Source organism: Micromys minutus (genome assembly GCF_963924665.1).
Source record: "Micromys minutus genome assembly, chromosome: 27".
NCBI lineage: Eukaryota > Metazoa > Chordata > Mammalia > Rodentia > Muridae > Micromys > Micromys minutus.
Genome location: NC_137962.1, coordinates 26671820 through 26697554, shown reverse-complemented (window position 1 = coordinate 26697554; position 25735 = coordinate 26671820). Strand labels below are relative to the sequence as shown.

The following is a 25735-nucleotide window of genomic DNA, read 5'->3' as shown; positions in this document are numbered from 1 at the left end:
TATCAAAGGCTATCGGGTTTTGGATGATGGCTTCCTTCATCATTTTAACTTGGGGGATTTTTAAGAATGAGGTCCCAAAGACTATAAGAAGAATGTACCGATAGTTACACACTAATACTATAGCAAAATGTAACAAAGAATTGTAAAAAAGTGAACAAATTAAATAGAAGATTGTGTGTTATTATGATCATCAAGTATATGTTATATTAATAGTACCTTAAAAAAGAAGCGACCAAAAAGGAAAAAAAAAAAAAAAGAAGGAAGCGGCAAAGGCACAACCACTAATAGTTATTTAATGGAGTTCACTTTTGCATTTAAGAGATATGTCTTTTTTTTAATTGTTTGTTCGAAGGGAACTTTTTTAAAAAGCTCCCCCCCAGATTTATTTATTTTACATATGTGTGTACACTGTCAATGTCTTCAGACACACCAGAAAAGGGCATCAGATCCCATTACAGATGGTTGCAAACCACCATATGGTTGCTGGGATTTGAACTCAGGACCTCTGGAAGAGCAGTCAGTGCTCTTAACCCTGGGCCATCACTCCTGCCCTGAAGGGAAATTTTAAATTATTTAATGTCTGGGAGAGGCTCCTGAGGCAACGACAATGCTTTTAAGGGATTCTGGATGAGCTGCAAAAGATGTCAGCTGTGGAGGTGGAGAAGCTGCCATAGCTCCATGTGATTGGATTACAGTCCGAGTTCTGTCATTTCACAGAGCCCTCAACTCAGGGAAGAGTGAACCCATGGCTTTGATACAGAAAAGAACCCCAGGATCAGACAGTATGAAGCAGAGCTGAGGGCTTTGCTTTGTTTTTAATCTAACATATACTGAGCTCTCATTATGTATCTCTGGTTGACCTGGAACTCACTGTGTAGACCAGACCGGGATTTAACTCACAGAGATCCAACCTGCTTCTGCCTCTCAAATGTGCACCACCATTCCTCTGTTCATAAAACCTGTTTTCTATCAGCTTGAAGTGTGAGAGTTAACAGAAAGGCGGCGCTCAGAAAGGATAACAACAGAAACTGAAGAAATTTAAAAAAATCATCAGGTCCCACTAAAAAACCCTGTACTCAACAAAACTGGAAAATCTGGATGAAATGGACAATTTTCTAGACAGGATCAAATCAAACCAAAATCAAATCAGGATCAGATAAACTATCTAAACAGTTCCATAATACCTAAAGAAATAGAAACAGTCATCACAAGTCTCCCAACCAAAAAAAGCCCAGGACCTGGGGCTGGAGAGATGGCTCAGTGGTTAGGAGCACTGACTACTCTTCCAGAGGTCCTGAGTTCAAGTCCCAGCAATTACATGGTGACTTACAACCATCTGTAATGAGATCAGATGCTCTCTTCCGATGTGTCTGAAGATAGTTATGGTGTATTATATTTAATAAATAATATAAATATAAATAAGTAAATATTAAAAAAAAAGCCCAGGACCAGATAGGTTTAGTACAAAATTCTATCAGACCTTTTTAAAAGACCTAACACCAATATTTTCCAAACTCTTCTACAAAATAGAAATAGAAGGAACACTACCTTCTATGAAGCCACAATTATGCTTATACATAAACCACACAAAGACCCAACAAAGAAAGAAAACATCAGACCAATTTCCCTTATGAATGTCGATACAAAAATACTCAATAAAATTTTTGCAAACCAAATCCAAGAACACATCAAAAAGATCATCCATCAGAATCAAGCAGGCTTCATCCCAGGGATGCAGGGATGCTTCAATATATGAAAATCCATCAACATAATCCACTATATAAACAAACTGAAAGAAAAAAAACCACATGATCATCTCATTAGATGCTGAGAAATCATGTGAAAAAAATTCAACACCACTTCATGTTAAAAGTCTTCAAAAGATCAGGAATTCAAGGCCCATACCTAAACATAATAAAAGCAATATACAGTAAACCAGTAGCCAACATCAAACTAGAGAGAAACTGGAAGTAATCCCACTAAAATCAGGGACTAGAAAAAGATGCCCACTCTCTCCCTACCTATTCTTTTTTTTTTTTAAGGATTTATTTATTTATTACATATAAATACACTGTAGCTGTCTTCTGATACACCAGAAGAGGGCATCAGATCTCATTACAGATGGTTGTAAGCCACCATGTGGTTGCTGGGATTTGAACTCAGGACCTCTGGAAGTGTAGACAGTGTTCTTAACTGTTGAGCCATCTTTCCAGCCCATCTCCTTACCTATTTAATATAGTACTTGAAGTCCTAGCTTGAGCAACTGGACAACAAAAGGAGGTCAAAGGGATAGAAATTGGAAAGGAAGAAGGCAACATATCACTATTTACAGATGATATGATGGTATACTTAAGTGACCCCAAAAATTTCAAGAGAACTCATACAGCTGATAAAGAAGTTCAGCAAAGTGGCTGGATAAAAAATTAATTCAAATTAATCAATAGGTGTCCTTTATTCAAAGGATAAACAGACTGAGAAAGAAATTAGGGAAATAACACCCTTTACAAGAGTGACAAATAATATAAAATACCTGGGTGTAACTCTAACCAAGCAAGTGAAGGGTTTTTACGACAAGAACTTCAAGTCTCTGAAGAAAAAAATGGAAGATCTCAGAAGATGGAAAGATCTTGCGTGCTCATGGATTGGCAGGATTAATATAGTAAAAATGGCCATCTTGCCAAACGCAATCTACAAATTCAATGCAATCCCTATCAAAATTCCATCTTAATTCTTTATACTTATAAAGAGTAATCTGCAAATTCATTTGGAATAATAAAAAAACACAGGATATCAAAAACTATTCTCAACAATGAAAGAACTTCAGGGGAAATGACCAACCCTGACCTCAAGCTGTATTACAGAGCAATATTCATAAAAACTGTATGGTATTGGTACAGAGACGGGAAGGTAGATCAATGGAATAGAATTGAAGATCCAGAAATGAACCCCCAACACCTACTGTTCCTTGATCTTTGACAACGGAGCTAAAACCATCCAGTGGAAAAAAAGCATTTTCAACAAAAGGAGGTCAATTGGAAAAAAAAAAAAAACTAAAAACAATGTAAAGATGGGGGAAAGCTGGGTGAGTAAGAGAAAAAACACCCCCCCCCTTTATCCTTTTATGAATGGGCAAAGGCCCATTTTAATTAGCAACATGTGCACAATCACATGAAAGGAGAAGGCTAAGGTCTGTTAACTTGCAGGAAACAGATCTCAGGGCTGCAGTCAGAAAGTAACTAGTTTTAAGCCTTTTAGAACTTTACTATCTCACTTAGTTCTATTAAGGAACTCATGCACAGGCATAGCCCAGGCTGGCCTCTTACCGTATGTCCCCAGGCAGAGCTTTATCTCAAGTGGATTGACAGCTCATTCAAACTGGAATAAAGCACTCATCTTTAAAAATGGAATTCTTTCAAAAGTTTCACACTCAGTCATTTAATTGTTCAGCCTTATTGTTTAAAAACTATTTTGAGGATTGGAGAGGTTGCTCTATGGTTAAGAACATTGGCTGCTTTTCAGAAGAGCTGAGTTTTATTCTCAACACCCATCCGGTGGCTCCCCCCATCTGTAACTGAGACTGCATGCTCTTCTTCTGGCCTCCGGGGGTGCTGCATGCATATGGTACAAACACATATGGAGGCAAAAAGGGAGATTAATTTTTCTACACAGGTCCTTACATAAGCCCGTCAGGCACAAAGAAAGTGTTAGATTACCCATCCTTCTACTTCTGATAGCTGGCAGTATTCAATTTTATTCTTTAGAATTAGTGTTTTTAACACTTTTTCTGGTTTTAGTGCAGATGGAGGGTCCCGTATGTGAAATGCGCTGCACTACAGTAGCCCTGAATCTGGTACAATTGCATCTATATAAGGAGATACTTAGATACGAACCAAGTGCAAACACAGGACTCAGCTATGTTTCATGTACACTGAAGTCTGAGAGCAGTTTTCTACAGTATTTAACAATGCTGTGAGGGAGAGTTTCACAGTCCCAAATGAGACATCACGTTGGTGCTCAAAGTTCAGAGCACCCAGATTTTCAGATTCAGGATTTGCACTGTGTGCTAAAGCAAGCTAGAAACATGGTACTTTGAAATTATTTTTAAAATTTCATTTGAACTACATTAGAGTAAATACTATTTGGCTTTAAGTGTTCTTATTCTCAAATATTAAAACCAGTCTTTTATTCCATATCTGTATTTGGTACAGTAAGATTTTATTTGAATAATATTTACAAAATAAATATGATTTTAATCACTAAGTTCTTCTTCATCACTGAAGTATGTGCTTTTCTTTATTCTTGGTCGTCTAGAATCATCTGAGGTCGAGGGACCCCCTGGGCTGGGTCTCCATTTGTTTTGCTCTTCTTCAACTTTGGCTTGCTGTAGTATGATTCAGAAGCAGAATAAAACCAGTTATTTATGGCATATCATGTTAATTCAAAAGAATTACCATGGAAAATTACCAGAACACAGTAATTCCCACCCTCTTAGGCCACACTGACAAATCTGGTCTCCACCACAGTCCTACTCGAAATTAACCAAGGGATTTTTTTTTTCTTCCCTGAGAGAGAGGTGTTGAACTCCCTATGTAGGATGACCTCGAGATTCTGAGTCTTTGCCTGTACTTGCATGATGCTGGAGCTGCATCCCTAGCCCAGGTCTATGAAGAATAAAAGCAGGGCTTTGTGCATGCTACCCACTAAACTGAATCCCTACCTCACCCTTTGCTTTCCTGTTTTGTTTTGACAGAGAGTATATATATATATATATATACTATATAGAGTATATATATATATATATACTATATAGCTCATGCTGGCCTAGAACTTACTAGGTACCCCAGGTTAGGCCTGAACTCATGATCTACTGCTTCAGCCTTCTTAGGTGCAAGATAATTTTAGCTTCACCATATGCAATTTCTAAGGATTCTTTCTAGACATGCTAAAGAATTTTTAACGAAAACTTTAACTTAAACATTAATTTCTGCCAGCGGTGTCATGTTGCTCAGTCTGGCCTTGAGCTCGTTTCTACCTCCCATGTGCTGGGATTACAGGCATGTGATAACACATCCAGAAGTCAATACTTCCCCCCAATTTTGTAATAAAGACAGGTTAATAGCACACTAAAAGTATGCGGGACCTTACTATCCAGAAAGACAAATGTAAATGTTTCATTCAAAGACCTTAGAATAATGTATTGCCTCAAATTTATGACAGGAGAGAGAAACAGAAATTGTCATTACAGGTGGTCAGTGCAGTGATACAAAAAGAGAGCCACGGGCAGGTGGCACACCTTTGACCCCAGCACTGGGAGGCAGAGGCAGGCAGGTCTCTGTGAGTTTGAGGCCAACTGTAGAAACTATACAAAGTGAGTTTCAGGACAGCCAAGGATGCATAAAGAAGAAACCCTGTCTCAAAAGAAAACAAACAACAAAAAAATCAAAACAAACACCCCCTACACACACACACACACACACAGACACACAAACACACAGACATACACACACATGTGCACGCACACAGACACACAGACACACACAAACACACACTACACCATGGTGCCCTGTGTTATGATTTGTTCAGTCTCTGAGGCAGGTTTCACTCTGTAGTCAGGATAGGCTAGCCTGTCATATTCTTGCTTCACCCCCAAGTGCTCAGTTCACAGGTATGGTCCACGTGCTCACTACATCCCCTCCTTTTTCCAGACAGTGTCCCTGGGCTGGTCTTGATCCCTTGAGCTCCAGTGGTTCCTCACCTCAGCCTCCCGGGTAGGTAGGAATAAGGCTGTAGCTGCGCTCAGAGACATCCACACTACGCTCCACACAGTGGCCCCTATTTCCTTTCCTGCTGCACTCTGCATTGCTTCTCTGGTGCTGGGAACCCAGCCTGCCCAGCATGTGGTCCATCGCTGAGCAGTGTGCCCAGACCCCAGCCCCTCCAGAATGAGTATGTCGGTACCTGGAATGCTATGGCCTGACTGAGACTGTCCAGAGCTGGATCCTCCCCTTCCTCTTCACTCACTTCTTCCTCACTAGGTCAGAGAGAGAAAATCCAGATTTGGTCAGGTGGCAGAATGAAGGCAAACAGCACAGCATCTCAGTGAGTGAGGCACACATACGCTTCTTCTTCCGGCTCAGGGACTTTCTTCTTTTTCTTCTTCTCTTTCTTCTTCGGAGGCTCCCGTTCTCCAAGCATGTTTTTAGGACAGGCATAACTTAAGTGTCCGCTTTCCTGTTGTTTCACATTCAAAAAGAAAGAAGAAATAAACCATTGTAGTTGCCGCTACTGATAGAAACATGTCCTGACCCTGTGAATCAAAGGCTAGAGTCTGAGAAACATTCTTCTCATTGTGGGGACTTAGGGCCACACCTGCTCCTTTCGTCAGAAGGCAAAGCCCGAGATACTCCAAGTAATGCTGCAGTAATAACTAGGGAGCAAAGTAGAATTCTTTCCTCAAACACTTTAAACCTCAATGTTAACCGACAAAAGAACTCTTATGTGACTCATCAACAGTAATATAAATCTTAGATTCACCTGATAAATGGGGAAAATTATTCCTACCACCTTGTAAGATGCTGCTGAATATTCAGCTTTAAAAATAACAGGAGGCTGGGGATACAGCTCAGTGACAGTGTAGCTGCCCTGCAGGCCTGGGGTCCTGGGCTTGAGCTCTGTCTAGCACTACCTGACATTTTTCTTTCTTTTGTAAAGTACATGGCTTACATCATCATCCTGTTTTACTGAGCTGGATTATTGTAATCATGTAGACTACTAAACTGTAAAACACAGAACTATGGGTTTCAATCTGCACACTAACTCCCTAACTGCATGCAATAGTATTATGTTAATTTATGTAGAAGAGAGTGAGTCAATTTTCCACAGTGCCTAAAATAACCTGTACTTTGTATTTGGCATATAGCTGAATCTAAGAGGTACCATCTACTGTTAATTTACTGTGGAGACAATTCTATTGTGTTCTGAAATAATAGTAACAGAAGATGTAAACACACGTCACTAAAGGAAAAGGGTAGTGGTACAATTGCTTTGGTAAACAGGATAAATAGATGTAAGCAGATTTTTTATTTTAGGGGGACAATTGTGTCACTATAGAAACAGAGTATGTCTGTGATATAGCTCAGTGGCTGCGGTGCCTGCCTGGCGTACACAAAACGTGGGATGTGACTCCCCTGCAACATATAAACCAAGGGTGGAGACACGTGTCTGTAATCCCAGCACTCTGAAGTAGAAGAGAAGAGAAAGTTTAAAGCCATCTTCTGCTATGTAGCAAGTTTAAGACTAGCCTATGTTAGAGGCATTGCCTTTAAGAAAGAAAAAGTATTAACCTGGTGTGGTGGCACACAACTTCCATCTCAGAACTTGGGAGACACAGGCTGGCATATCTTTCTGAATTTGAGGCCAGCCTGGTCTACCCAGTGGGTTCCAGGTCAGCTAAGGTTACATATTGAGACAGAGTAAATAATCAAAACAAAACAAAAAAAAACCCCAAATAATAAACAAGAAAAAAATGTATGAAGCATGATAATAATGTCTGTCTGAATCGACAAATCAAAAGAACATGGGGCTGGAGTATTATTTTTTAGCATTTCTCAGATGATTTGTATTCACTATGTACATGGAGAGTAAGGAAGCTCTTAAATAAGCAAACAGACCTAGTGGAGACAGTTTCTCTGTAGCCCTGGCTAGCCCTGAACTTACTATCTATAGCTCAGGGCCTCCCTCCTGCCACTCGTCCTGTGCTACTTTGCACAGCCAGCACTTCTTTCACAGACACAGCTTAGGACTCAGACAGTATGAACTGACCACATTAGTGTGCACTCAACACACATTTGCTTCCTTCCTTTCTGGCCATCTTGCCTGTCTACAGTGCATCTTTTCTTGGGGAACACAGGTAAAGGGTGGCAGCAGGAGAAAGGAAGTTGCTGTCTGAAAGAGTACGCCCCATAAGCAAATGTATTTGCTGTATTTGTGTACTTGGTCCCCAACTGGTTCAACTGTTTGGGAAGGATTAGAACGAGTGGCCTTATTGGAGGTGTGTCACTGGGGGTGGGTTTCCGGTTTCCAAAGATTGGCCTCAACCTCCTTGTGTCCCCTTGCTGTTTCCAGTTTCTGGATTTTCTATGGGCTCTTGGCTATGCTCCAGTGCCATGCCTGCCTGCTTACCACTAGGCTCTGGCCCGAACGGTGGTGCACTCCTAGACCTCTAGAAATGTAAGTCCCAAATCAACCTTCTGTAAGCTGCCTTGGTCCTGGTGTTTACCACAGCAACAGAGAAGTAGGAGATGTCAAGCCATTTCAGGTGTCTACCCTGTTACTTTGTAGCAATGACAATGTCTGGCAGAAATCACCTATGTCTCTCTATTTTTACATCTGGATTCAGTGTTTATATGTCTGGATTCAGTAAGCATTATGCAGCCATTTTCTAGGAACTAACAGTTATGAGACTCAAGAGTGAAATTTTGTTGGTGTTAAGAATAAAAACAGGTGTGGCTCAGCACACCTATTTAGCTGTGGCTGCTTAGAAGGCCAAGGTGGGAGGATCACTCTAGGCTATGGATTCAATGCCAGCTTTGGGGGCATTCTGCAATCCTGTCCCAACAATAACTACAAGAGGTGTTTAATCTGTTATCTTATGGAGGATGGGTCATACAGTCACACTGATAGTGAACACCAATGACTATGCCCTCCCAGAGACAACAACGAAACTCAAGCCATGCCTGTTAACAGATGTATGCTTGACTAGTACCTTTCAAGACATTAAGATATATCATTAACCTTGTGTTTTAGAAAACACTTGTGAAGGCTTAGAAGCAATGAAAATTACTGTGTATCACCTACTCCAGGCATTTTTATGCTTGTGTTCTTCTTTTGCTTTGTGATGCTGAGGATGAACCTGTATCTTTCAGATGCCAGGTAATCTCCATGGCACTGAGCTATGCCTACAACCCCATTCCAAGCATCTTTAGATGCTACTCTTTTTTTCCAACTTTATTTATTATCATTGTCTGTAGACATGCACGTACCACAGCCTGAGTGTGGAGGTCAGAGGACAACTTTGTGGATTAGCTTCTCTTCTTCCCCTTTATGTGGGTTCCAAGGATTAAACTCAGGTCATCAGGCTTGTATGGCAAAGGCCTTTACCCACTTAGTCATCTTGCTGGCCCCTGAATACTTCATTTCAATGATCTTTACTCACATGAGTTTGCAGTTTCCACGTAAAATAGCTTTTATAACCCGGTTTTAGCTGGCTAGAAATTTTGGAGAGGAGCCGAGGGTTTAGCTCAGATGGCACCATGCTTGTCTAGCATTCACAAAGCCTTGGGTTTGAGCCTTAGTAACTCATAAACCAGAAGTGGTGGGACATGCCTGTAATCCCAGCACTCAGGAGGTTGAGGCAAGAGGATCATAAGTTCAAGGTCATATGCTACATCATCTGCTACAAGATGACTTTGAGATAGCCTGTGCTACATTAGACCTGTCTCAAAACAAACTGAAAACAATCTCATCGAAACAAAATTCTGGTGAGGCTGGGGAGGGTACTGCTACATATGAAGACCAGAGTCCAAACACCAGAGCTCACACTACCAACAAAGCCAGGCGTGTATGTGTGTTCTCCAGCACAGGCTCACTCGCACACAAGGCTGCTGCAGTCTGCAGTTAGCCTGAGGTTCAGAGAGGGCGTAAGTGACAGACAGGCAGGACATTCAGAGTCCTGTGTCCTGTGCCTGTCCGCGTGCTCCTCCCATACCCCACACTGGTGGGCACCGCTAACACACGACAACAGAGAGAACTTTACACTATGCAAAGCAGAGTCGGAGTCCACATTTACTCACCCCACATTCATAACACTTGGATTTATCAAAGTAGTTTCGCCTCCGGATGAACTCAGCCGCCCTTCCGTTGTCAATAGCGATGCTTGCCTTTATCACTCTACCAAATAACTACGTCAGAGAAAGATGTGAGTGCACAGAGTCATGGCCACCAAGACCTAGTTATCAGATACTGCTTCCTCATTTCTTGTTGCAGTAATTACATGATGGATTCTCTGCTGTAATTTTCTCTTAAGACTCTTCCAGCAATTTGATAATGCAGTACAATGCTGACATCTTTTTTCCAAAAGGCAGCCACTCCCGAACTCCAGAAATTAATCAAACTTAACAATCTTCTACAGTCCCATAGCTTTTGTGCTATGATGAATACACAGACTTTTGAGTAAAACCTTGATTAAATCAATGGCTTACCTGTTTATTATTTATTGCTCTGGTGCAGTTTAAGGCAGAGTCTTTATCCAAAAATAAAATAAATGCAACACCTTTACTCTTCCTAGTATCCTTGTCTTTCATTATAGTAACCCTTAAAGCACAAACAAAGAACCAGTTAAAAATAAGACAAAAAGCATGGAACTACCTAGGAAACTGAAGATCATTTTCACAAGATTAAATAATGAGACCTTTGACATGAGAAATAAGAAATGATTCACAGTGGTGGATGCTGTGATCCCAGACTCAGCAGGGGGAGATGGAAGGGGCATCCTTGGCTAGAGAGCTTGAGGCCAGCCTGGGCTATGAAGTCCTGCTGAAGAGAGACTGACTTAAACCATCTAGCTCTTCAAAGTCCTGGGGGATCATGGAGAAACCATGGCAGACCAGAGGAGCACAGCCAGAAGTGGGAGCTATCCAGAGCTTCAAAGGGTCCGAGCAAGAGACAGAATAATGCAACAGTTCTATCAACTGCACATCAAAGTCCACATCCCCTTCCCTACTTACCCCTGCTTTGCAAAACCCAAAGCATAAAGTGAGGTATTCTCTTGATTACAACAGCAAAGCGATTCACTGTTTTCTCGGGTTTTAGATCCAAGTGTGCCTTTTGGAGAATCTCAGGTGTAGTGGTCCATGGCCCTGTCTAAATGCTCCTGTGCCACACACCTATTGCTAACAACATATTTATCCTAATCTAGAAGAACAATGCTTGAATCTGGTGTGGTGGCATACGCTTAGAATGCCTACACTTAGGATGCCAAGGCAAGACGACTGTACCAAGCTGAAGGTTAGCTCCCAGTATGTGGTGACTCTGCCTTATCTGAGACTTCTATTTTACGTGCATGAGTGTTTTGCATGCATGTATGTCTGCATGTGTATGAAGTGCCTGAGTGCTAGGAACCCTGGGAACTAGAATTATTGGCAAATGGGTGCTGCGAAATGAACCTGGGTACTGTGGAAGAGCAGGCAGTGTTCTCAGGGTCTGAGTCACATCTCCAGCCTGAGACACATCTTAGAAACAAAGCAAATCAATGTTTTTGCTGAGCTCTTTGGGAAATAAAATAGTTGTCTGTGTCTGAGCAGGGTGGAAGCAAGAAGACTTTGAAATTTCATGTTACAATAAATAAATTAAACAAAGCATGAACATAACATATAGAAGTTGGCAAGTCAGTGCTCATCAGTCAGCCGCAAGGCAATTAGAACACACGGATGAAAGAGTACCAAGTTACAAAACACGCAGAAAGTGCTTACACATCTGCATCAGCCACAGAAACATAAGGGAGCCAAGAGACGACTGGATACAGAGCAAATGCAGAGTGAGAAAACCGCCATCTTTAACACTCATGGTAAGAACATGAACCAGGACGACACAGTCAGCATCTAATCATGGCGAAACACCAGTTAAAGGCAACCCTTGGCTCTAGGGAGAACCATGTAACAGGGGAAAAGGAATATCTAGGATTGACTCTATTACCTCAACTGACAGAACAGGAGAGAGGACTGGCTCAATAAAAGCTTCCAACGTAAATTATGAAGTTAACTTTACTGTGTTATATAAGTTGTACCATTTTATTTATTTTTTTTGTTTTTGTTTTAAAAAGATTTATTTATTTATTATATATTAAGTACACTGTAGCTGTCTTCAGACACACCAGAAGAAGGCAACAGATCTCATTACAGATGGTTGTGAGCCACCATGTGGTTGCTGGGATTTGAACTCAGGGCCTCTGGAAAAACAAGCAGTTCTCTTAACCGCTGAGCCATCTCTCCAGCCCCCAGTTGCATCATTTTAAACACCTTTCAGTATGCAGATATAAAGGAGACTGAAGTTGGTAACTCAAAAAAACAATGTGTACACATAGATGCATACATTCACAGTCAAGACAGTGCAAGCTACAGTGTGAACAGAAAGAAGGGTAAAGACAGGGAAATGTGGGTAAAGGAATCTTTTTGTAAGAGAGGGGCAGCAGTGCTTTGCTCTGTGAGCATGGGAACCTGAGTTCGAATCTCCAGCACCCCCATGAAAGCCGGGCATGGCTCTACAGCCTGTCTTCTCATTCTGGACAGGCAGAAACTGGTGGATCCCAGGAGCTCCCAAGCCTAACAAAAGACAGTGGGTGAGTTTCAGGTTCAGAGAGAGGACCTGTCCTGAGAGAGTCAGTCAGAGAGCAGTAGATCAGGATGCCTGATGTCCTCCTGTCTTCCATGCATATACCATGGGTGTGCACACACAAACAGAATGGGTGGGGGGTAGCTGAGGGCAGTGCTTTTCAACCCTCTCAGCACCACAACCCTTTAATATAGTTCTTTATGTTGTGCTGACCCCAACCATACATTTTTTTGTAGTTACTTCATAACTGTAATTTTGACAGTGTTATGAATTGCAAATATTTTGGACATAGAGGCTAGCTAAAGGGACTCCGAATTATAGGCTGAGAACATTTGCATTAGATACTTGGTTCTTATGACTAAGGTAAAAAAAAAAAATCTATAAACCTAGCTACATGTGTTCTTGGTTGATTTTAAAACCACTAACTCTGAACTCCAGAGTTAAACACTAAGAATGTTACAGAAAGAAGGCAGAAGAATATTCACCCTCAGGAAAAAGCTTAGTCTAGTGATGGAGACTCTGTAAACCGGTTACACAGGGTCTGTCCTTAGAGATCTCTTCTCTGGGAAAAGAAAAAAATCACAGCAAGAACTTGAAGAAGGACTGGAGAGGTGGCTCAGCGGTTAAGAGCACCAACTGCTCTTCTAGAGGATCTGAGTTTAATTCCCAGCAACCACATGATGGCTCACAACCATCTGTAATGGACACCCATGTCTGGTGTGTCTGAAGAGAGCAACAGTGCACTCACATACATGAAATAAATAATTAAATATTAAAAGAAAAAAAAAAAGAACTTAAAGAAAACAGACCTGTGACAGCCTCCATGTTTCTGGCGTGCAAAAATGCAGGGTGTGAAGGGCTTATTTACGTATACATACTTCTGAGCAGACACTATCCCAAGAACTTGTGGACCATCCTGACACATCCTTCCTGCACATCCAGCCCTTATGCACACCAAGGCCACACCACTTGACTCTCAAACGGTCTTTCTAGCTGACCATCTTGTTCTAGGCTTCTTCCTTGGTGTAGTTACAGATTTCATTCTGGCCATGTCAACTTGCTCTCATCTCAACTGGCCGAGAATACCACGGCACTGTGCACAGCTAAAGAGAACTGGAGATGCGCCCCATGGATCTATATAACGGTGCTGTATTTCCTGCTTTAAAACCACACATGGGCTTAAAATCCCAGTACTTCTTAGTCAGGACTTATGACTGGGTTCATTGTCATTCTCTAGGTAGTTTGGGGAATAACCCGATATACAAATGTCAACGGCGGTTAAGAATAGTTCAAGGGTCAATCCATCGGGTGTCAAATGGGTGACTTGTCTATAGCCGGTTCAGAGGTTTGGCTGAAGATATTCTGACATGGCTTGGCGATACATGAGCACGGAGATGATGTCACTCCAGTGTGACTTCCCCTAGACATTTCCACTAAGCTCTACACCACACAAGAACTAGCTCTGAAAACCTTCAGGGGCTAGATATGTAGTTTAGAGATTAGGAGTGTGGTTAGTATGTCTGAGGCCCTGAGAATGGTTCTCAGCACTAAAAAAGCAATACTTATTAAACTATTAAATCTTTATAGTACACAGTCATTTATGATATGAAAGCCATCAGTTGTTTATTACATGGGAAAATAACTGAACCACATATAAGAATGTTAACAGTAGTAGTTTTAGTCAACCAAGTATCTTGTACTATGAATACTTACTTTACAACTTTGCCATACTTGGAAAATATCTGAAATAAAAGATCACAGAATAATTTATAATTTAAAATGTCATCAAATTAAATATTCAGATTGCATGTACTGACCAGATTCTCTGTTTATATTTTATGAAAATTTCCAGCCTTTGGCCTACACAACAGACTTTTAAAGAAACAGTCCTATACCTAGGGGACTTAGGGAAACACAGCCAGACACTGATTCAACAGCAAAAAACCATTTTCTTAGTGACTAGAATAATATAGTTACAAGTGATATGCTTCCGTTCCTAACTCCCCCTAGGGAGTGGACAGAGGGAAAAACAAACCCACTTAGCATGTCTAGACCTATGGCATATACACTAGGCAGCAGCCTCACTCCTGATATCTGTGGGACTAACAGACCCACCAGGGCTCCAGCTAATCCTGTGCTTTATTATCAGTGCTGTCGAAGAAAATTATACCAAGAGTTACACAACCCACCATTCAAAGAGAGAGCTCTCACTACATGTGATACCAAAAGCTTCCTATAATAAGACACCTATCTCCAGCCAGGAGTGATGGTCTACGGCTATAATCCTGGTGTTCAGAAGAGAGAAGCAAGAGTTTGAGGCAAGCAAGCCCAGGCTACAGAACAAGACCTGCCGTCAAAGACCAGAAACAAAGCAAAGATCCTTCTATTTTGCTGCGGTACTTTCCCCATCATTAGTACATTGGTGGTATTGAATAGCTGGCTGTTCTTCCTATTACTTCTGCATATAGTTGCCCATATATTACTGTATCTATATCCTTTAGATAAATATCTAGGTATTTATAATTCTGACTTATTATTTAATACACAGAAATAACATCACCCAAAAAGGCTTTTAGACAATCTTATGACATGTAATCTAGCACTGGAACATTGAGTTCTGGGTCAGATATTTAGCAATATTAGATTCTGAGGTCCAGCAGTTTCCTGTGCGATTATAGCTTTCTAATGGGTTCTCATTTTAGAGTAACAGTACAGTGGTTGCCTCTGTCAGGCCTGTAAAGGAAGGGGAGAATGGATTTACTTATTTTTTACCCTTCCTCTTTGGAAATGCTTGTGCTCTGGGCGTCTGTACAACTGACTTCTACTGCTTCACCTTTTTATTCAAAAGACTCCTTTTGTTTGTTTATGACCGAGTCTCATGCATCCTAAGCTTGCCTCCAAGTCTTCATGGAGCTGAACATGACTTAGAATTTCCAATATTCAGCCTTTACCTTCCAAATATTGGGATCATAGGCATTCTGCCAACTGTACATTGCCTCCAGCTTCCAGTTACCTTTAAAATAGGATTATTTCTTACCATCCAGAATAAAATCTCACCTGCAAGCCTCATTCAGTATCCTCTTTCTGTTTCTGAGACTGGGTCTAAACTGTGCAAGATGTCCTTGAACTCAAGATCTTCCAGCTTCAGCTTCTCCTGTGCTGGGGTTACATATGTGTGAACTATGCTACCCAAGTGCTCCACCACTCAGCTACACCCCCAACTTACTTTTGTTTGAGAGAAAGCATGTTGCTATGTAGTTTCAGCTAGACTGGACTCCTGATCCAACTGTCTCAGCTTTCAGAGTGTTAGGATCATGGGCACACATTACTGTCCAGCTGTTTGTAAAGAATACATTTTCTTTATATAAAAACTGAGGTGGCACAGGCCTTTAATTCCAGCACACAGGAGGCAGAGGAAAGCAGATCTCTGAGTTCTAGGACAGCCAGGTCGACACAGAGAAACTCTGTCTTGAAATAAAAAACCAAAATCAAAGCAGTGCAAATTCTCTTTGGGAATTAAAAAAAAAAAAAAAAAAAAAAAACTTGCAATTCTTCTCATTGAAATTTGCAGGAGATATGTATTAAAAATTTTCTCAGGGAGCAGTATTTGCTTAAGCTTCAGATTCTCTGTAAAGAGTTCATTAGTTAGATGTACTTACAGGAACACTTACCCGGTATAAATCATTGTTTGTCAGGGAGAAAGGCAAGTTGGATACATAAACTGTGCTCTTACTTGGAGCCAAGCCACCGCTCATTTCTAAAACAGAAAACGAGGGGCGTCAGGAATCTTATTCCAAGTCGAACCAAACAACGACTGTCACTGATTTAATTAAGGGAGAATTCCACAAGCTCCATTCATTTAAAGAGATTAGAGCAGGCCAGTGTGGGAAGGGTGTGAATTACCATATTTCGTTCCAACAGCGGGTGTTAAGCCTTTCGGTGCCTAAAGGAGATTGAAGACTGTTTTTAAAGAGATGGGGAAGCCACTAGGCTATTTTTGGCGTCTTCTTAGGGTAAAAGCAAAAAGGTGTTTTCTAAGCATTGCCCAACTCCCGAAAGAAACACCTGCTTATCCTGTCTCTTTTGTTCTTGTTGTTTTTAAAAAACTCCTCAAACTCTTACATCTTTGTCTGTAATACACGGATTAAAGATAAAAGGCCACCACGTCAATCATTTTTGTTAAACTTGGGTAGTTACACATTTTGATAAAGTTCTTTAGATTTTAATTTCATGCACAACCGAATCATGAAATGACACACTTTTTTTTTCATGAATTACGTACTTTGGATGGGACATTAGCCTGTATATGTAGCAATAGGTTTAGTAATCAATGTCACTGTTTACAACTCCGAAAATTACTGGCGAAATTTTTGATCTTAAAAAGCGCTGGTGTCGGGCTGGAGAGGTGGCTCAGCGGTTAAGAGCACTGACTGCTCTTGCAGAGGTCCTGAGTTCAATTCCCAGCAACCATGTTGCGGCTCACAACCATCGGTAATGGGATCCGATGCCCTGCTCTGGAGTACTCAATGTAAAATAAATAAATCTTTAAAAAAAAAAAAAAAGCGCAGGTGTCAGCAGTAAGTGTCAAGTACCTGGAATAACTGAGTAGCTGCTCTTTGAATGACAATGGACACCATCACCCGGAAGAGTGCTCCCCGCAGGCTAAGTGGGAGGATTATTCAAAAAGCCTCAGAAAGCCAAAACCTGCTGGTCGCAGTTCAAGTTTCTCACTCTAGAGAAATGCTAACGCGGGCCGGACGTTCCCGGGGCCGGGGCCGGGGCCGGGGCCGGGGCCGGGGTCGGGGCCGGGGCCGGGGCCGCGGGAGTATCCTGGGTCCGGCGCCCTGGGAGCTTACCTTCGGCGCAGGGGCCGAGCAGGGAGAAAGCGAGCCCGCGGCGGCTCCACCCCCAGCTACCTTCCGGGGCGCGCCAAAGCGCGGGCGTTCGCGTCGGCGACCGCGACCGCAGCGCGGTGCAGCGCTTTTTCCGTATCCTCGAAACCCGGGCTCACCCGGGCCGGAGGCTGGCGCGCCGGGCGACGTCACGGCGCGCGCCGGAAGTGCCTTTGGGGCGAGCGGACATCTGGCTTCGCGGGTTTCACCGGCGGCGGCAGCGGCGGCGGCGGCGGCGTGGCAGTGGAACGCAGGTGAGCGAGTGGCTCTCCGCAGGGGCGCGAGGGGCGCATGCGGAGGGCGGGCGGGCAGGCAGGCGGGCGTTTCCTGTCGCGATGGAGGTGTGCATTATCCTGTGCTCCTGGAGGAACCTGGAGAGAGACTCAGTGGATGTGGGAGGAAAGCAAAGTGTTCCGCTTAGGACACAGGTTCTGCTTCTTCTTAGGAGTTTAGTATGCAAAAGGGGGATTCGCAGCTAGGTAACTTCGGTGACTCGAGGTCAGTCAGGAAGTCCTTCTTTCTTTTTTTAATTTTACAGTTTTGTAATGGGCATTTGGACAGGTGGACCAAAAAAAAAAAAAAGTGTAAAAATAGGCCACTTGCTGTTGAGGATGTCAGTGTGGCCGGGGAGACAAAGCCAACGTGGGGAGTGTTGGAGTCACAGAGTGACTCATTCATGAGTACTGGCATGGACAAATGTTAATCTTCTTCGTTCCGTTATTTTTTTTTCCTTTCTTTCTGAAAATATGGAATGGGCAGAACTGATTATTTTTTGTTGTTGTTTTGCGAGACAGGGTTTCACTGTGTAGCCCTGGCAGTCGTGGAACTCGCTCTGTAGACCAGACTGGCCTTGAACTCATGTCCACCTGCCTAGCCTCCAGAGTGCTGGGATGAGAGGCGAGCACCACTACTGTCCGGCTACACTGATTATTCTTTAAGAGCTCGTCATTTCTACAGAGGAATCAGAAAGTAACGCATGGTAGTTTAAACTTAACTTCTACCCACCAGCACATACAGACCAGGCCTGTTACTACTCCCTGGGAACCTGCGTGTCAGCAGCCCGGAACCCACAGCCTGTCGTGGAGCCTGCACAATCAATCCTGACTGAAGCAGAGGGACGAAGTGCAATCCACCCAGGGCGCAGCTGAGTTTTGAGAGGCATTAATTCCTTGGCGTCCACCAAGGGACCACTGGGACTAATTCTCATGGCAAACTTGTGGCCAGCCCAAAGTACCAAGCTTCACATCCCGGTTGTACTTGGTTATCGCCCAAGATGTAAGCCCCTTTGGTCTTCTAATTATTTGAGCATTAACTCTCCGTGCTGTTTCGTGCTTCATCTCCTTCGATTTGGGGTACCACTGCTTCTCCTTCCTTAGTTCACCCCTGAGCACATTGCCTGTGCTCCTTGGAATCGTATTTGTCTGCTTTGCGCAAACGTATTTAGCCTTGTTTTGAAACTCTTTCGTTTTCTGACTCTAACGAAGCTGTGGCTTTTGCCTTTAAATTGAACTTTTTTTCTGATGTCTGGGTTTTAAGATTGGGTGTTGGTTGCTCCATCTGTATCGGATTGATTGCATTTCCTTAATGTGTATTTTTTCTTTCTTTCAGTGTTTTGTTAAGTTCTCATTATTCCTTTGGGTCCTATGATTTCCCTGCCATCTACTTTCCATTAGTATAATTCCCATCCCCCGCTCCATCCCCCAAACAGGGCCTGGAACTAATGATTCTCTTGTTCTGCCTCAGCCTTCTGATTACTGGCCTTTTTCAGGTTTACCCCAGATCTACTTTTGAGTAGTCTTTCCCTAACCTCCCTAAGTTAGGGTTCTTTTAAGTGCCCTCTATCAGCAGTCAATTGTTTTCTGATTGTGTCTTGTCTTTACATTTAAATTAAGCCGTGTAGTGTTTGCTTTGCTTATCCTTGGAATGCTGCTGTTTGCGGTTTTAGAGGTTAAGGTAGTTTGTGAGTGAGTGGCAGGATCTGGTTGCCAGCTGTTGTGAGGACTGATATCTGTGTTGCCAGGTCTTGTAGTTTATTCAAGAAATAGTCCAAGTACCAACTCTACTCCCCTCCCTTCTTGTGTGAAGTGGATTATATCAAATTCAACAGAGATCTGCCTGTTTCTGCCTCCCAGGTGACTAAACGTGTGTACTATTTCCAGCTCAAATACTATTAACACTACCCCACCCCTATCCCAGCCCTTTCTCTGTGTAGCCCCTGGCTGTCCTAGAACTCATTCTGCAGCTGCCTGCCCGCCTTGAACTCAGAGATCCTACTGCCTCTGACTCGAAGGTGCTGGAATTAAAGCTGTGTGTGCCACCACTCTTGGTTTCTATCTTAGATTTTAAGTGTTTTTCAGATGACAGTCACACATTGCCTATCAGTTACTAATTTTAGGTCTTCGTTTAGGTGTTGGGGCAGTGTGATGAACTGAGCCATGGGTAGGAATGGAAATTGAAAGTGGAAAAAGGAAGACTTTGGAGAATTCCAGACTAGTCAGTGTGGGGCTTGAGGCACAGATAATGCTTTTTGCCTGGATTGGGTTAGGTGAGAAAATTACCAGAGACTATGGAGGGTAGAGAAGTGTGGACTAAGATTTTTTGATTAAAGAAGCAATGGCGTGATGTTTTTATTTTCTGTGAGATGGAGGGGTGTGGCAGGAAAAGAATTAAGATCTTAAGCTCCAAACAAAGAATTCTCAACTGAGGAATACCTGATGGTTGAGAAGCACCTGAGGAAGTGCTCCACATCCCTTGTCATCAGGGAAATGCAAATCAAAACAACCCTGAGATTCCACCTCACACCAGTCAGAATGGCTAAGACCAAAAACTTAGGAAACAGCGGATGCTGGCAAGGATGTGGAGAAAGAGGAACATTCCTTCACTTTTGGTGGGGTTGTAAATTGCTACAACCACTCTGAAAATCAGTCTGGTGGTTCCTCAGAAAATTGGACATAGTACTACCTGAAGACCCAGCTATTCCACTCCTGGGCATATATCCCAAAGATTGTCCAACATATAATAAGGACACATGCTCCACCATGTTCATAGCAGCCTTATTTATTTATTTATTTATTTTTGTTTTTTTTTTTTGTTTTTTAAACGACTTTATTTTGCAAAACAAAGATAAATGTAAAGATTTTAAACATTTTTTGCTTAAAATTACACATTTTTGTCAGTACTGTTTTTTCAGACATTAAAATAAATTTTACATAAAACCATGTGAATATGTTTTTTAGTCAGTACTTGATTTTTTTCAAGGGCTTGACAGTATGCATTGAAAACGTACTAGTTGCAATAAGCGTAAAGTACATGCAAAACAAAACGCAACATGGAAATAGTCAAAGTCTTCTTGTTTTGTGAATATATGTATATTTTTTGTTTTCTTTATTTCTTGGACTTCATACAGTCTGTGAGTTGTTTCTGGGGGAGTGCAAGCCTCTGGGGTTAGCATCCCACTATCAGTGACTGCATATTATGTCTGTTCTTTTGTGACTGGGTTATCTCACTCAGGATGATCTTCTCTAGATGCAGCCATTTTCTTAAGAATTTGGTTAAGTCATTGTTTCTGGTGGCTGAGTAGTATTCCATTGTGTATATGTACCACAATTTTTGTATCCATTTGTCTTCTGAAGGACATCTGGGTTCCTTCCAGCTTCTGGCTATTATAAATAGAGCTGCTATGAACATTGTGGTGCATATATCTTTGTTGTGTATTAAAGTGTCTCTGGGGTATATGCCCAGAAGTGGAATAGCTGGGTCTTCAGGTAGTACTATATCCAATTTTCTGAGGTATCGCCAGACAGATTTCCAGAGTGGTTGTATTAGCTTGCAACCCCACCAACAGTGGAGAAGTGTTCCTATTTCTCCGCAGCCTCGCCAGCATCTGCTGTCATCTGAATTTTGGATCTTGGCCAATCTGACTGGTGTGAGGTGGAATCTTAGGGTTGTTTTGATTTGCATTTCCCTGATGGCTAAGGATGTCGAGCACTTCCTCAGATGTTTTTCGGCCATTCGGTGTTCCTCAACTGAAAATGATTTGTTTAGCTCTGTACCCCATTTTTTAATAGGGTTATTTGATTCTCTGGTGTCTAGCTTTTTGAGTTCCTTGTACACCTTGGATATTAGGAGCAGCCTTATTTATAATAGCCAGATGCTGGAAAGAACCCAGATGTCCTTCAATAGAGGAGTGGATACAGAAAGTGTGGTTGGTAAAACATTTACACAATGGAGTACTACTCAGCTGTTAGAAACAATGACTTTACGAAATGCCTGGGCATATGGATGGAACTAGAGAATATCATCCTGAGTGAGGTAACCCAGTCACAAAAGAACACACATGGTATGCACTCACTGATAAGTGGATACTAGCCCCAGAAAGCTCTGAATACCCGAGAAACAACTCACAGACCATATGAAGCTCAAAAAGAAGGAAGGCCAAAATGTGGAAGCCTCAGTCCTTCTTAGGAAAAAAAAGTATATAGCACCTTCTCAGAGTGTGGTACACCTAGACCTTAAATCATTAATAATTCAAGAGCTAGGAATGCAGTCTTGTGGCAATCCTTAGTATTTAAAAATGATTATGTTTAATCTTTACACACCAAGAAAACTATTTCCATGTAACGTTTTGTTTTATATGTACTTTATGCTCATTGTAACTAGTAAGATTTCAATGCATACTATCAAACCTTTAAAAAAAATCAAGTACTGACAAAAATATATATAGTTTTATGCAAAAATTATTCTAAAAATCTGTACATTTATCTCTTTATTTAAAATAACTTTGTTTAATTAAAATAAAGCTCCATATAGAGGTGAAGACTGGGATTCCTAAATATCAAGACAGGCAAATGTCTGGCATTGTTGTCTGCTCATATAATTTTATCACATGCAGTGAACAGTCAAGCTTACCTCCCTAAGTATGTAATGCAATACACTGGGGCTTATAAAAGAAGCAATTTAAACATCCTGTTGACACAAAAACACCTCATTCTGGAGCCAAATGCTAGCTAATGTGGTCTGGGAACATAGATTCCAGTTACTGCAAATAATTCCATGTCCTAGCATGGTAACGGTTTCATAAAGTTTTTATGGTTAACAGCAAAGAAATTTGAGGCATTTTAAAAAAAGCTGTTAGATCAGGTAACCAGGCTCATTACAGCGAAGCGGGAAATATCAGATGTTGTCTTTAGCTTGATTGGTATCTGAGCTTTGTGGCTGGTGAAAGCCAATGGTCTGCCAGACTTATACCTTTAAAATGGTTCCTGTTAGTCACAAGGCTGTTGGGTCAAACACAGAGATGGCAAAGGGATGTCTTATTAAGATAGCCTGAGGTAAGTTGTAATTAGGCTTCTGGGCTTCCGGACTTTCTGAGCTTGACACCCAGGGGTATTCTAATAGATTGATCAGCATTCAGTGTGAGGTAGAGTTCTTTCATTGTTGACATGCATTACTTTTGTGCATGTGAAGGCTACATACTGCTTATTAAATATTAGGAATGTTAGCAGTCGTTCATCCCTAGGATCTGACGAGGGCTGGGTAGTATGCAGGCGAGAAGTCTTCAGAATAAGCTCTGACATCCATGAAGCAATTAACTAACTCCCGGATCTCCAGACTCTGCTAGCTGTTTGGACCCCAGTCTGACTAGTTCATTTACATTTCCTCTGAATGTGATGTAACATGACATATAATGGGAGTCATGGGCCCAAGATTAAAATTGAGGACAGTTAACGGAATGAAGGTGGTGGATGAGGGGAAAATGTTAATTTAAACCAGCTGAAATTAATTACCTTGTTTAAAAACTAGATTAACTTTGTCTCGCTGTATTTTCAATTTTTGTACCCAGTGACTTTATTTTACATTTGGAGTATGTAAGCAAATTATTCTCAATTTTGGTGCTTTGGTTTATTGTGGATGAATTTGATTCTTTATAACGTCATGTGGAATGGTTAGATCTAATTGTTAAGTTTGGTCTTTGGCATCTAGACTATTATAACTTGCTGCTCTTAGGTCTGGCATGCTGCAAAGGTGTTTGCATAGCTGTCTCTATGCTTATACTGTTTTTTTTTTTTTTTTTTTTTTTTTTAAGATTTAGTTACTTTATTCATTTGGCTACACTGTGGATGTTTTCAGACACACCAGAAAAAGGCAACAGCCCATCACAGCAACCATGTGGTTGCTGGGGATTGAAGTCTAGCACTCTTGTAAGCCTTTTCTCTACCCCAACTTTCTGCTCGTAATTGTAGGTACTAAACCTGCTTTGCTTTGTCATTTTAGGATTATAGCAGACTTTAGTTTGGGGAAATAAAGTTATATTACAGAATAAATCAGAAAAAACAGTATTGTATTCTTTTAGATCAGACACATTCAGGGCCTATAGACAAGGACCTTGTAGTATTTTAAATTTTAAAGAAATTGACCATATGGTGGGACACACCTTTAATCCTTGTCCCCAGGAAGCAGAAGCAGGTGGATCTGAGTTTGAGGATAGACTGATAGTTTTATCTTACTAGTCAGAAAGGGAAATTGGAGTCACTCTGCTATTCTTTATATTTTAACCTTTCACTTTTTAAATTACATTTTATTTGTGTGTATGAGGAAGTCAAAGGGTAATTTTCAAAAGTTGATTCTCTGCAATATGTACCTTTTGGAATTGGACTTGGCCACTAGTTTGGTAGCAAGTGCCTTTATTGATATTATTTATCTTACCTCTAAACTTTACAAATAATATATGAGTTAAATCAATATTTTAAAAACAACTATTTGTGCTGGGTGGTGGTGTTGCACACCTTTCATCCCAGCACTTAGAGACAGAGGCAGTGTACCTTGGAGTTTTAGGCCAGCCTGGTCTAAAGAGCCAGTTCTAGCACAACCAGGGCTACAGAGAGAGGCCCTGTTCAAAAAAACAAAGTAAATAGAGGTAACAAATATCTTTAATCTTGGGTAACTGTATTATAGAACACTCAAGGAATCAGGAGACAGGGACTGTTAAGGTATAAATACCATGTAATTGACTCTGAACATGCAATATTTCAACCTCCATTGTCACTGAGACTTTCAGAGGTTCTGTGTAATTTTTCATTTACACTATTTAAAAGATTCACAGAGCTGAGATTAAAGGAAACGTCACACCCACACCATCCACACACAGCATATTCTTGAGTGCCAAGCAACACGGAGTTCTAGTTGGGATTTTGCTGTTCTGTTTAGTTGGAAGTAGTGCATTCCCCCCCCCCAAAGACTCAAATTTTAGTCTGAAAAGTGATTTTTGGTTTATTTGAAATTTTAAACATTTTCTGCTAGAAGTAGCCTGACAATTTGCTTCAGGTCAGCCCTTAACAACTCCTTAGTGTTTCAGTGTTGATCTCAGGAATAAGCTTGCTTCTCTTTAATCTGTTGATCTTGGCCCTTGATGATGTTAAGATCTCAAAGCCATTAAGTTTCCCAGAGGCAATTTGGGGACTTTGAAAAGGTAGGACCTGGATAATGTCATTTTAAAAAATTCTTGGACAATGCTGGTGTCCAACAATTGATATTCACTTGGGGATGCTGGATTTAAGAGTTTCTCATCTGTATTTTGTGTTAAAAGGGAAGTGGCATTGGTGGATTTAAAAAGCATGGCTGGGAGGGAGGCTAGAGAGGTGGCTCAGTGGTTAAGAGCCCTGACTGCTCTTCCAGAGGTCCTGAGTTCAAATCCCAGTACCCACATGGTGGCTCACAGCCATCTGTAATGGGATCTGATGCCCTCTTCTGGTGTGTCTTGAAGACGGCTTTAAAATTCCTGGCTAGACTCAATGAACTGTCTCACAAGAAGTTTTCCAAATAATTGAAGGTGCCACCTACTCTAGTATTTAGACTAAATCATTGTGCTTGTACTGGAGGGTGATGGGGATGAAGGAGGGAAGAGTTGGTAGGACATGGGGCTGTCTAGTAAGTAGTTCTATAGTGCTGTGTTTTGAAGGGCACAGAGGAAGACTAAGAAAGGTTGGCATTTGGGCTGTATCTTGGGCATAGACTGGATGGATGGTACAGAGATTCCCTGGGGAGAGGTTCAGGGAACAGGAGTAGGAAGCACATGTTCTTGTGCTTTGAAGAGTAGACGTTTAGGAGAGACCGGTGTTGAGTTTTATTACTCAAGTTTCTGCTCTGACTCTTCATGGGCTTTGATCAAAACAGAAGACAGGAGTGAGATGAGTTCCTGAGAAAGTGTTGAGTCAAAGGTACTCCTTAGAGCAAAGCTAGGATGCAAGAACAGATGCCCCATCATTGATAGGACAGGATAGTTTTCTCTTTTCTTTCTTTCTTTCTTTCTTTCTTTCTTTCTTTCTTTCTTTCTTTCTTTCTTTCTTTCTTTTTCTTTCTTTCTCAATCTCTCTCTTTCTTTCCCTTCCTTCCTTCCTTCCTTCTTTCCTTCCTTCCTTCCTTCCTTCCTTCCTTCCTTCCTTCCTTCCTTCCTTCCT

The 25735-nt window shown here is 41.5% G+C and overlaps 2 protein-coding genes across 5 annotated transcripts in view; one reads left to right on the top strand and one right to left on the bottom strand.

The window, feature by feature from the left end:
- Positions 1 to 4186: 4186 nt before the first annotated feature.
- Positions 4187 to 17408, bottom strand: ZCRB1 (zinc finger CCHC-type and RNA binding motif containing 1). The gene is made up of 8 exons (XM_080939705.1): positions 17244 to 17408; positions 16059 to 16144; positions 14101 to 14129; positions 10260 to 10371; positions 9852 to 9959; positions 6119 to 6231; positions 5959 to 6031; positions 4187 to 4381 (listed from the first exon to the last, which is right to left on the bottom strand). The coding sequence occupies exons 2-8, from the start codon at positions 16140 to 16142 to the stop codon at positions 4250 to 4252; spliced, it is 651 nt and encodes a 216-aa protein (XP_080795831.1). The 5' UTR covers positions 16143 to 16144; positions 17244 to 17408; the 3' UTR covers positions 4187 to 4249.
- A 45-nt stretch (positions 17409 to 17453) lies between these two features.
- PPHLN1 (periphilin 1) overlaps positions 17454 to 25735 on the top strand; it is an 84153-nt gene continuing 75871 nt past the window's right edge. For all 4 annotated transcript variants that reach the window (XM_080939028.1, XM_080939027.1, XM_080939026.1 and 1 more), the window contains exon 1: positions 17454 to 17533. The gene's annotated coding sequence lies outside the window, so the exon portion shown is untranslated. The remainder of the gene's footprint in view (positions 17534 to 25735) is intronic.

Bases quoted from the DNA above. Each gene is read 5' to 3' on its own strand.
- ZCRB1 (XM_080939705.1), bottom strand. From the start codon at position 16,142: ATGAGCGGTGGCTTGGCTCCAAGTAAGAGCACAGTTTATGTATCCAAC. The intron at 14,130-16,058 runs GTAAGTGTTCCT...CTTTTATTTCAG, and splicing joins CAAACAATGATTTATACCGG to ATATTTTCCAAGTATGGCAA. The intron at 4,382-5,958 runs GTACCGACATAC...ATCATACTACAG, and splicing joins GTCAGGCCATAGCATTCCAG to CAAGCCAAAGTTGAAGAAGA.